Source organism: Chironomus tepperi, unplaced genomic scaffold (genome assembly GCF_022539635.2).
Source record: "Chironomus tepperi strain 1889 unplaced genomic scaffold, CSIRO-AGI_Ctep_v1 contig_85, whole genome shotgun sequence".
NCBI classification, from domain to species: Eukaryota; Metazoa; Arthropoda; class Insecta; order Diptera; family Chironomidae; genus Chironomus; species Chironomus tepperi.
The window spans coordinates 8798608-8812178 of NW_027226207.1; the positions used below are offsets into that span (position 1 = coordinate 8798608).

The 13571-nt window shown below is 32.3% G+C and overlaps 1 protein-coding gene across 1 annotated transcript in view; it reads right to left on the reverse strand.

Annotated features, from left to right (window-relative positions):
• Positions 1–1088: 1088 nt before the first annotated feature.
• LOC139086315 (uncharacterized) overlaps positions 1089–13571 on the reverse strand; it is a 28361-nt gene continuing 15878 nt past the window's right edge. The window contains exons 2-6 of the mRNA XM_070634732.1: positions 11002–11235; positions 8611–8691; positions 8474–8488; positions 8297–8361; positions 1089–7070 (exon numbers count right to left, since the gene is read on the reverse strand). Coding sequence (XP_070490833.1) covers positions 6924–7070; positions 8297–8361; positions 8474–8488; positions 8611–8691; positions 11002–11235 — 542 coding nt within the window. The 3' untranslated portion in view covers positions 1089–6923. The remainder of the gene's footprint in view (positions 7071–8296; positions 8362–8473; positions 8489–8610; positions 8692–11001; positions 11236–13571) is intronic.

Genomic DNA, 13571 nt, shown 5'->3' on the forward strand with positions numbered 1-13571 from the left:
TTTCGATCAATTTACAGATTTGAGCTATTCGGGATCCTCACCCACATCCCTTCCCCCCTTCCTCCTTCCCCTCTTCGTTTTTCCTCCCTTTCCCTCTTCCCCTCTTCCTCCTACCCTCCGTTCCCTTCCCCCCTGTCCTCATAATCAAATCACCATAATTTCGTCCATTCCATTTCATATGCCAATTTTTTGTTTCGTGCATTTAATTTGATTTCATTTTAAAAAAAAATTGAGAGGGGTTGAATTCATTCAATCATTTGTCACACTAATTATCAGTTCTACCTACCGCTTTATAAATTATATGTTGTCGGTGTCAATATTGTTAATGATCCAAATTAACTTCGCATCATTAACATATATGGCATTAACATTATACTGGGAAAAAAGAGACTGGAAATAAAAAAAAAAGTTGTAAAATAAAAAAAAATCAAATTGATGTGGATTGAGGTGGAGTGAGCGCAGTTATTGATGCAATTGAGGGATGGATGTTAGATGGGAGTCTAATTGAGGAGTCTTGAGCTAATTGGACAGAATCTGGTCCATGATTCAAGGATATTCTTGATTTTGAATGTCGCAAAGACCCCGAGCGGTAAACCGCAATTTATGACATAAGAATAGGTTGATATTCGTCGTCACGGTTCGGTAAGGGCAATTTCATGTCTTATCGTTTATACGGCGAAACAGCGGTGTCTTAGACATCACAATATGCTAATCGGGGACCTTTAGCAAAATAAGTTCATTAGTTTTGTACTAATTTAGTTAGAATATCTCGATTAGCACAACATAGTCGCTACCCAATGTTACGTTGACGATAAAATGATGTAGAGGTTCCTTATTTCCACTGTTACAGCTGTTTAAGATTCTCACATAGTTCCATACTGCTCCAAACGAATCTTACGCATCATGTTGCATCGTCCCAATCCTTGCAGAGTTAAAAGCATCATATGCTATCCAAAATGCAGCTTATTCCATTCTTGTACCTAAAAATCAAGCTAAAAAATAAACATGCTCACCCAAAAAATGATCGTACACCTGTACATTGCAGTAATAAAATTAAAAAAATGCAGCAATTTTGATTGTCTCTCTTTTTTTGTTCATTTTATTTCATTTTTCTGGAGATTATTTTTAATTTTTACAAAATAAAATATACAAATTCGATAGAAAATTAAAGATTAAAAAAATTAGGTACAAAAAAATTATTAAATTCATAGAAAATTATTACTCGATTCATAGATTATCCTTAGTGCATGCACTAATTACGTCTAAAATTCGTCACAACTTCCTTTTATTCTTTAATATACAATTATAATGAATAATTTATGATGTCTTTATGTAAAAAAGGAATAATAATTTTCATTTTAATGCTCTTAATGGTAGTTTCTTAGAAACTAAAGTGCCATAAATAAGTTTAATGCTGTACTATGTATTATGGATATATAAAAAATTTACAAAAAGTACAAGGGCCGATCATTTAAGTACAGAGAAAGATGTATTGACAGGTAAATTTGCATTTTAGATTGAGAAATTGAAGGAAATTCATGTTGAGCATGGATGCAATGTGAATTGAGGTTTGGTTGATGAGGATTGCTGGATTTGGAGATGTTTGATGTTGATCCAGTTGTCCGAATAGAACTAATTGGTTGATAGATCCATAATCCAGCTACAGACCTGCGTGATTCTGACTTTGGTGCCAGATTTGGTTCCAATCTGACATATTGCTAGAGTCACGTCGTTCTAGTACGTGATTTTGGATCGATTTGTGCTGATCGTGTTGATAAATGAGGTCACGCCGTCTTAATGCTGGATTTTAGATTGATAAACCGATTTATGCTAATCAGGTCGGTAATTTAGGAGCATATTCAGTCAAATTGACAATTCTAATCCTTATCTAGCCACAAACTTGCCTCAAATTGAAGCCACACTTCTATTCAGCATTAGCATACACATCAAGATCCTCTAAACAGCTTCACAATCCAACTAACGAAATCTCCAACATCTATTCACAATTCACATTGTAAAATCTCAGCTAATTGACTCCATTCACATTCCATCCACAACATCAACTCCTAAAATGACAAACAAGAACCAATTTTGTTTCATCTCACTCAACCTTATTAGTGCATTAACAAGCTAATGATTATTTCCAGCACAACATTTTAAAAAAATATTTAACATTAAGCAAATTACACATGTTTAGTAATCATTCGATCATAATCTGCTACGTGCCATAACAATTCTTTTTATTAATTTCATTATTTTATGCTGCTGCTCAGACAACTGTTGCAGTTTTAAATGCATATAATCATAAACATAAACATTATTTCCAAAGAATATCTTGTCGAGCAGAACGTCGTTGCATAAATTTTAAGCTCATTGATCCAAACGAAATGATAGAATGAAGGGCATAAATTTTGTTGAGAATGTTGGGGAGATACTCAATCTTGTGATGTCTTTGAATGTATATTTATGGCTAAGTATTGAGCGAGTGAGAGGAAAGGGATAATTTAATGAGTTGAGATTGAATTGAAATGATTTGATAAGGATATTGATGGACTGGTTTTTGACTTTAAAATTGGAATTTAGATTGAAATTTATGAAAATTGATAAAAAGCCGTTAATTTTGAATTTGAAATTTTCAGCAAAATTTTTAAAAAGCATTGAAAATGAAAATTTGCAATTTTAAACTCATTTAAGATGATTTGCTGAATTTTTATCATATAAAATGCTTTGCTCACGATAATTAATTGCTTTTCAATCATTAAATCAAGTATTAAACTTGAAACTAAATCAAAATTGAAGGACAAAATCTTGAAGTGGAAATTTAAACAAATCAATTTCGAATTTTTTCGAACTCGAAACTGCTTGATCAGTTTAAAATCGAATTTTGAGCACATGACTTGCCTATTAATATCTAGTAATTGGCAATTAACTATCATTGAGATTTTCCCACCATCACTTCTTTTATTTCTTCAAAATCATCCTCACTCGACCTTCCCATAAATATTTAAATTCAATATTTCTAAAAAATTATGCAATTTTGTAATTAAAAAGTCTTCAATTTATGCAAATTACCTTTAAAATTGTTCAATTCACATTCCCCATTAGATGAGTTAAAATGCAAATTTAATGTCAATAACATCCATTCTCTTAAAAATCAGATCCACCCTTGCTTTTAATTAAAAAAACATTATTTACAAAAATAAGAAATGGCAAATTTAAAAATGCAATATTTTTTTTTATATAAAAATTTACAAAAAAAGTTAAAAAATTACAATTAAAAAAAAAGAACCGAGGCTAATTGAACTGTTGTTGGTTGGAAGAGAATAAATTACATTTTGATTTATATAATAATGCACTTTATACATATACATGCTGTACACATATCAATGTACATGTACTTAAGGTCTCTCTCAATTATTACTTCTACTTAATATCTTACTCAATACTGTGTGTCGATGTTGCAAAAAAAAAATATTGTTATAAAAAATACAAAATTTAATTTATTATTTAAGGAATGAAATTTTAACATTATTTATAATGAATGGTCATCACAAATATATAGTGTGTCGTTATTATTGTTTATGCACGTACATATGAGGTCATGAATTTAATTTCTCTTTTTTTCTATTATTGCATTGTTATGTTTTGTTTTGTTTTTAAGGAATATTGTTGAAATAAAGGCAGTTTTTTGGGAAGTGAAATTTAATGAAAGTTTGTAGATTAATTTTGGGCAAATTTTTATGTGGACTACATTCAAAATATATGGAGATGATAAAGTCCGAATATTAAAAGTGAATTAATCGATTCCAATTTCGACACTTTGCTGACGTGATTCTGGAATGGTAACGGAATATTGGCGGAATATGGACAAAAATACGTTATACCTAGTTGATGGTAAGTTAATGTCCATTTGATGATTAGTTCTAACGTATTTTAATCTACTCAGGAATTAAACCAGATCAGTCACCAAATTAGAATCACGCCGTCCTGGGGCTGGATTTTTTGATCGGTTAACCAATTTGTGCTATTCAGTTAGGAATGGATTCGGGTTTCTGGAAACGGTTTTCAAAAACCCGCAAAACCACACTTTTTGCCTCTAAAATGCGGTTTTTAAAAAACCGCGGTTTTCGAAAGTTTGGAAAACCGCAAAAAAGCGGTTTTTCAAAAATCCTTACTTAGGATTCATAGCTAAGATATAGATTAAAAATTTGATTAAATTGACAACTTAATGCTTAGATACTTTGATAAATCGTGTTTTTCAGACTGGATTCAGTTTCTTGATATCTAAAGATAGCCATGCAGAGATTTGAATATTATGTAAGGAATACCCAAGCTTGGTCAAGAGTATTAACTTAATTGCAATGTCTATATAGAGTGAAAATCAAGGATATTGAGCGATATGTAGGCAAATTCGCAAATGCGAGAGTAAGGTTTTAATGACCGAGTTGTTTAGGCAACAGACTCAATATTAGAAACCTTCTGTTGTGAGGACTTGGGTTCAATTCTCACCAGAAGCCACATCTCTCAATCAATCACATTAGAGTGTTTGCCGATATGACAAGGATTCGAACAAGAATCTATCAATGTTCTCAATATTGCACTTGAATAAAGTGAACAACTAGACACTCCCAAGTGGACAAAGAGCCATTAGATCTAGTCATTAATAAGAGACTAACTAACCATTAATTAGCTATACCGCACTTTTATTCACCCGGTACTATTTAAGTATATTCAAATGTGCCCTAAATTAACTTAATATATCCTTAATATATAAATTAATTGTCTGCAAATGCCCACAAAAAAAATCTAACAAATCCGCCTTATTAAAAAAATCCACGTTCAAAATTAATTAATACATCAATAAAAATATATATATCTTGTAACTTAATAGCACATTAAACACTCAAAAGTAATGTCTTCCGATCTAACGAACCAATTTATGATCATAAAATAGCAATCATTTCTTTAACGACGATTAAGGCATCGTGTGACCTTCCTTGTCATACAGCAATTACAATATTAACATTACAGATGATGATCTCTTGACTCACAGTGTAGTCGATTTAATAACTTTTATGTTGTCGTCGTTGCTCTACATTGAAACTTTGTTAAGTGAACATGATCTGCATGATTTGGCTTGTTATGGAATTAATTATATATGAAATTTATATTTGATCTGATTTTAATTGGGAAATTTGCAAGATTTATTTGGAAAATTCTGTACTTTTTTGAAACATCACGCATGAGAAATTGAACATTTGAATGGAATTAGGAAATATAAATGGGATCATAATATTGAATAGGAAGACAATGTGGATTAAAAGTCACAAATTATTGCAGCAATAAGATTTGGAGTTGAAGATGCATAAATGGAAATGTGGCATTGAAATGGTTTTGGATGTTTGAATTTATGGATATGATCGATTATTAGAATTTGGAACAAAATTTTGAAAATCCATTAAAAATTTAAAAATTGAAAAACCGTTAAATTTCAAAATTCAAAAGTCCGTTAAAATTCAAATTTTAAAAATCCGTTAAAATTCAAATTTCAAAAATCCGTTAAAATTCAAATTTAAAAAATCGCTTTTAAATTCAAATTTCAAAATCCGTCAAATTCCATTCGATCTACTTCCGTCACATAAAGCCTAACACAAATTCCATCCATTACAAGCTTTGACATGACAACCTAACCTTAAACCACCTTTTTATTGAATTTTTCACATACATTGTAAATAATCAAATTCTTCACACGAATCGATCATTCTGTCGATCAAAAATCAAAAGAAATCAGGTAGCAAAAAGGTGTTGCCGTCAAAGTCTTATTTTCTATGCTACTGTATTAACCAGCTGACTTTTTATTTTTATTTTTATTCACCCAATGGCTATATTCATAAAAAAAATTCAAATTGAAATAATTCGACCACAAAAACCAATAGATTTGTTAATACTTAATTATCCATTAACATCAATATTGGTTGTTGTTTACGAGTATAAGGCTTATGGGTTGAGGGGGATTGTGGGGAAATGATGTCAATTTTGAATTTGAGTTCTAGGATTCCTTTAGATACATAAATTTAAGTGAATAGAGCTCAATATAGCACCTAAACTCAGATATATCATGCTGTGAACAGCCAACAGTATGTCCAGCCACAAAATTGACTTTAGTCAACTCTAGAAGACTGAAAATAACCCAATCGGACAAAAATACGTTAGAACTAGACATCAACTGGATATTGACTTGCCATTAACTAGTTGTAACGTCTTTTTTTCCACTCAGGTAAACATAGAATCGACTAATCACACCTTGTTCAACTCACAAAGGTCTAAGAAGGTCTTAGAGTCCATTAACTATGCTTTCCTAAAATCTCGGTCGCGGAAGATTTTCAAGATTCTGAACGGGACTGTTCCGGGTTTTCGCGGTTCTGATATCGATATCGAGTAAGCATACGCTTAACATAACCTCAAGACATCATTTCCCACCATCCCCAATTCAACAAATCTGCAAAAAGTCATGAATGTCCTAAAGCCTTAATCAAAATACATCAATCTTAACAGTCTGATCATAATGAAGTATCTAAGCATGTATCTAAGCATTAATTTAAACAAAGTTATGGGAGCATAAATGAATTTTGTGTGAGTTTATTGATATTTGTCCTTCAATGCCGAGTTAGAGTTGTCAAAAAAATAAGTAAAGGCATAGTAAGGCAGGCAAAAAAAGAGGGAATTGTAATAATGTTTTGCAAAAAAATAAAGGTAATAAACTGACTCGATTCAATCCATTCATTATAAGTTTTGAAGTACCTCTTGCAAATACATAAATTATAGGCAGTTTTATGCATATGTACAATACAAATGTCTGTCTATACAATTTTTTTTTATTATATTATATTTTCTAAAGATCATTTTCGAGTGATATAAATAACCTATGTAAAAATATCATCTAATAGTTCCTTTGTTATTATTCTATGTGGTTTTGTTAAATTAACTTTTGGACGTTGATACAATCTTGCATTAATGGCATAAAGTTGTGGTGACAATTCGCAGCGTACATTAAACCACCAATCGCATGTCTATTAGCATAAAGTAGCATAAGTTGAAAAAAGAAAATAAAATATTATTAATAATAGCACTTGATATAAAAGTTTGTAACTGTTCTCTTGCCCATATTCACATAGGTGAAAAGCTACAATATCTAACAGTCATTCACGGACACAAATCTTTCCTGCATTTCAATTATTTTTTTAATGCTTTTTCAATCAGAGTTGTTAATTGGATTGAATTTATCTCGTGGAGGTAATTGGATTTCTGCTGATGGAAGCGAGGCATACTTGATTCATTGAGGGTAATTGAGTGGCTATGAGAGCATTGTGAATTGTGGTTTGGATATTAGGGGAAGAACGATGGTAATGCAGAAATTAGCATCAATTTTAAGGTGTACTAATTCTTTAAGTATGAATTATTAAAGCCAGGAAGTAAGGATTCACGATGCCGAGACTGAGACCGAGACTTCCTGGGGAGTATTGATCTTGGTCCCAAGAATTTGTTGATACGGATACTTCAAGAAACTTTAGTATGACTACTTGGGAAAAATCCTGATTTCTCTTAGAAGATTGAAATTAGGAAGAGAACCTAATTACCATGCAAGTTCTTGGTTAGTATTTGCTAGGATACAAACTTAGATGCTACTGAGAGCCTTATTCGTATTAAGGTTCTAGAGAAAATACTATTACTAAGGTTCTGGAAACAATAGTTCACTTCCTTACAACTCAAGTCCTAGTAGGTTTCGAACCTATGCACTTTCGACTACATGTCAATTGCTCTTACCTACTGAGCTACTGGGGTTGTTAGGGAGCGTGACAGATGCTTACTTAAACCTTTTTCTTTATGTTGCATTAATTAAATGCTCTTATCGTTTCATTAGACCATGCTGCTAAATCCAACACAATCAAGGTTATATGTAAGATCTTAAACTATGGAACATGTTTGGGTTTATAAGCAAAAGTTTAAAGTTTGTTTTGTAAAAATTGGATCCTTAAGTTATAATCCTTAAGTGAATACTATGGAAGGTTGACAAAGACAGTATTGCATTTGGTATTGCCAATTTTTAAGCTAAAGCCAACGAGAGGGTCAGTTTCAAGCGACATCTGAGAGAAGTCATGGATCAGAATTGATCTGTACGGCTCAGATCAAGTTCAGTTAGGAAGTAGACTCTCATTACAAATAAATCCAATAACAACTCTGATTAAGCAAATCAATTAAGAATGATTCAACAATATAAATTATAAATCACACTCACCAGTACAGCCTGAGAAAATTGAGTACCATTTGGACATAAAAATGTTGCTTGTCGTCCATCGATATCTAAAAAATGCAAAAAAAATAAATAGGGAGACATTTAAATGATTCACAAGACAGAAATAAAATATAAAATCTAGATTTGCTAAATTGTAAATAATTAATCAGAGTAAATTACCGCAATAATGCCATCCTGTGAATGAAACAAGCATGGAAACAAATGAGTATAAGAGGAAGAAAATCATGCATTAATAAAAAACTAAATTGTGTGAACTTTTTTAAAAAATAAAATAAGAAAATCAATTTTTAATTCACCTTGACAGCGTGTCTCTACGTCGGCGAAGAATCCCGGATACGATTGTTCATCACAATAGAAATTTGTGTACGGTACGGCGGCTAAAAGGGTTGGAATTTGAAGATTTTATTGTGTCATTTTTAAACAAAAGGCAAAAAATTAAATTAGTTCCTCTAATTCAAAAAAGGATTGACGGAGTTCCGCTGAAATTGATTCACTATGCCATTTTTATATTCGCAAAAAAAATTCGTCAAGGTTGCGACAGAAGAGCTATAAATAATTATCCTTTTAAAAACTAATTAATATTATGTTCTCATTAAGTGACTGAACTGCTTTAATTACTTAGATCTGGCTTAGATCAGTGCTGCTCAACCTTTTTTTGTGTCACGGACCACCTTGGTGGTTAACCTCGATCAAAACTTTACACGACGTACGATTCATGACACTTCTAATCAAATTTGATGGTGCACTAGTGTGTCGCGGTTCACCTTGGTGTTAAGACTCGACCAAAACCGTACGCGGTGTATGATTCAAGATACTTCCGATCAAATTTGGCGGTGCATTAGTGTGCAGCAGTACACTTTGGTTGTAAACCTCGACTGAAACCATACACAATGTACGGTTCATGACACTTCTAATCAAATTCGGTTCCACACTAGTCTGCCGCGGGACACCCTGCAGGAAAACCTCGATAAAAACCATACACGGTGTACGGTTCATGTCAATTCCAACAAAATTCGCTATCAAACCAATGTGCCGCGTTACACAGTCTACCCACCACTGACTCAAATGATGTTAACTCACGTGCTGCTTTTCTATATCTTATTTATAAGCGGAAAAAGGTTCATTGAGATCGACAATGATGTTTTTTTTTTTCATTTATTTCTTGATTTTGCAAGGCGGGAATTTTATGTAATATGAAGCGTAACATTGAACCTGATGGAAGTGAATTTAATATTAGAGAGTACAAACCAAAATAATTTACATTTGGCACTGAAATTTGGATTTATTTTCATAATTTGGGGGACTTTCATATCATTTCTGATGATTTTGTTTTGGAGGTTAAAGGTTTGAACTGCTTTTTTATGGCTTTGGATATGTTGATTGAAAGTATTATGGATTGAATTTTGAAGTTTTTTTTTGTGTTTGATCAATCAAATAAGCCTGTTTGTAAGTATTAATCAAATAAAGTTTGATCTGGACGAAAATGAATTAATGTTCGAATTGGAACCTGAATAATGCAAGTCGGTTGATCAATCTTTAATCTGGAACCAGATCGGTTTAACTCTGGCATGGTGCTTGATTCAAACGAAATCCTGTACCAAGTCAGAGTAATGGCGGACTGTAATTAAATTTCTAATTTGGAAAATTGACAATATTCTTCAATTTAGGACGAAATGTATGCCAAATTGAATCAGATTCTGGATGGAATCTGGAATGTTTTGTGATTGAGAGCACTAAACCAACACAATAATAGGGTAATTTGGCACTGAGAAACCCGATCCATAAGCATCATACTGATGATTTTTTTTTGGAGGTTAAAGGTAACTGCTTTTTTATGGCTTTGGCATATGTTGATTGAAAGTATTTATCAAGTCATCTTTTTTGTGATTTAGATCAATCGATTATCCAACTTGTACTATTTGGGATACTTTCTGCACTCATACTTAACCCTAAATCTGAAGACCCTTTTAAAGTATGACTCTGAAGATGACATTAGATCTAAATGAATGACTTCAATACCTGATACTGTAACATTTTTGCATCTATAAACGATTTACATCAACTTTGATCTAACCACTGCTCATTGCTGTCTAAATTAAGTCACGAATCCCAAAAAAAATCTCAAAGTAAGCACGATCAGAAACAATAACTTCGTACAAGTATCCGCTCAACTTTAAATTACTTCAAACATCAATTACTAACTATTCAGCCATTCATTCTAATGTCATTTAAGAATCCGGCTTGGAATTGCATAATTTATGATCATTTGACTGCCGGCTCTTAAAATTGAACTCTAAAAAATGTTCTCAAGCTTATAAAAATGATTAATTTGAGAATTTTTTTGCATGTCAGGTGCTAATATTAAGAATTACGTGCTATTTACATCCCATTTGTCCAATTTAACATGCAAAAAGTACCAAAAAAGCTTTACACTTGCAAATTAATGACATTAATGCACAGTTGAAATGAAAATTATCACTTTAGATAAATCTATAATGAAGCAAATAGTCGATAATTGACTGAGAATAAGTCATAGCCAAATGGAGCACAAAAATGGTGAATGGAATTGCTCAATAACATTAGAATCACGTCTTAATAGCACACTTGCTCATTCCGTTGCATAAATAAAATGAATTATTAGTTCTAATTCGATGTTTTACAGCCTTCAATATTCATGACTCATTTACCTAATATAGGATAATCGCTTCCTGGACGTCCCGGTATTGACTTTCCAAGCTCAAGATATTCCTTGACCGATGGACTTAGAAATTGATGATTTTTTGGAATTAACGGTTGAGGAACGACTTCAGATTCATCAAGTCGCTGATTTGGCTCTTGACCTAAATGAGGATTTCCTGATGCGCGTGGCTTTTTTGCACGTTTTATTCTGACGTTTCTTGATGTCTGTTGCTCTCCGTCACCTGCAAATGAATTTTTGTAGGTTTTTAATGTTATTATTTTTTAGATTAATGGGTATTGCGGCATTTACAGTAACTGTGTTGTGTGGGAATTAACAAAAGGTAAAATCATGAGAAGCCAATCGACTTCATTTTCTCGATTAATGCAATTCTTGATTTCATAAACAGAATCCTTACTAAAAACGTAAATATTGAAGAAGTTAAGTTTCACAACAGCATTTATTCTCACACTTCTCGGTGCATGAATTGATTTTAAAGATATTTTCTACTTCTACTTCTTGCTTCACATTGCTGTGACTATACAAATGTTTACTTCACTTCATTCAATTATTGACATTATTTTTAGCGAATTTTAAAAAAGAATGAGATGGATTTTTGTGATCGTTATGGAAGCTGTTACTAAGTTGGCTATTAACTAAGAAATCTCTTTAAAAATCGAGTATAAAGTTTAGCAAAATGATTATCAGTATTGCACTTTGTACATGGGAAGTAAAAATATCTGACATGGGGTCAAGATAGTCCTGCTTTGGTGTTACGTGCAGATTATGCTGACCTAATTCAAGAGCTCGAGGTCGACTCGAATTGAGTAGACTTTTTCATACAAAATCCAAAATCCGAATCGACATCGAGCCCTGTCTCACACTAAGGTTGTTCACGTTTATGTCATTTGGACAGATAAGAGTATGAACCTAATTTCATCGAATCTACTCATGGATTAGAGTCATTTCTGTATTAGATTGGATTTTTTATAGGTATGCCCTCTGGATTGACGGCTGCAACTCAGTTTACAACAAAAAGAAGAATTAATGCATTGTTCTAATTGGAAAAGAACCTTTACACTAGGTTTCGAAGAATAATTATGCTTTCTTGATATCGGGACTGGGACTGGGACCGGGGACTCCCGAAAATCTTTCGGACCAGGATTTTAAGAAAGCATAATAATAATCAGAAGTCTGCTATTTATTTCTCAACTTTTAAGTTCGTTTAAGTCTGCAGACCAGCATTTAATGTCTGCAGGCCTGTAGTTTTGGATTAACACTATCTAATACTTTTGGAAGCAAAACATTGTACATCGATCCAGAAATCATCAAAATTGACACTCAATAAAGCAACAGTAGACAAATTTAAAACCCCGAGATGGATCCTGGTGAATGCCCTCTCATTAACCCGAGCTTCTGTATAAACTAGTCGAAATCAGTTGCCATAGTGACTTCAACGCAATATCGTGTATTGTCAAGTTACTCTTTTTGATTTACTGACAATAACTTCAAATGTTAAACTGCCGATGCCATTGTACCAACATGAATCATCCAACTGTAACTTGACTGTAACTGACCATATCATTAAAGCGATGAGTAAACATTTCAGCAAATGCAAAAAAACTATACTGCGCCATCAATCACATTAAACTTTCACAACAGTAATTTTCATAATTTTCAAATATTCATCTTAATATTCAATAGATTGTCACAATCAACAGCAACAAACAAGCAGCAGCAGCAGCAGCGAATGAGATGATGATGAGGATGATGAAAATTTTTTATTAAAATAATTCATATCTTCATCTTTAATAAAAGTTAATATTTATTCCATAGCTCCGTAGCTTCTTTTTTCTCATTAAAACTTTGACAAGTCAAAATGATGTTTGCATTGCTCGTTTGTAAAATAATATATATATATATAAATATGAACACATAACATAACAGCAACAGCACATAACATGCATATGTTGAAATTAAATAAAATAAAAATTGAAGACTGAGGAAAAAAATTTTTGATTGCGCGACTTTTTCAGCAGCATCAGAAAAAAAGAAGTAAGGAGAAAATGATAAGGCATAAATGGAAATTGCTGCATATAAAACTTTTGAATAATGTTTGCATAGTTTTAATTACTAATGGATTTCTACACAGCCTATATATATCTGTGTGAGTTGAGGGACGGTCTCGTTTTATGATAGAAGTAAATTGCACAGAATAGAGCAGAAAACTTTTTAATATTATACGTGCCATAAAGTTTTTTTTTTGTTGCTGCTTCTTCTTGTTCGTGATTTATAAAAAATTGATATAAAATACGTAAGTGAATGGAAATTTTGTTTTAATTCCTTAGTGATTTGCATGAAATTAAAGTTTGTTTGATTATTGAGGAATGGAATTGAGTTGATGTGAGTGATGTAGCAATTCGGGACATTTTTATTTTACAGTTGGATTTGTGGATTAGGTTGTTTTACTATTATGAGTCTCAATACTTCTTAGAGCCAAGATTAGTAGTGGGTAGCCTGCATTTGCACTGTTCACTGCAGCCATGGCACACTAGTGTCGATCGAGGCTTAAGTCAGTAT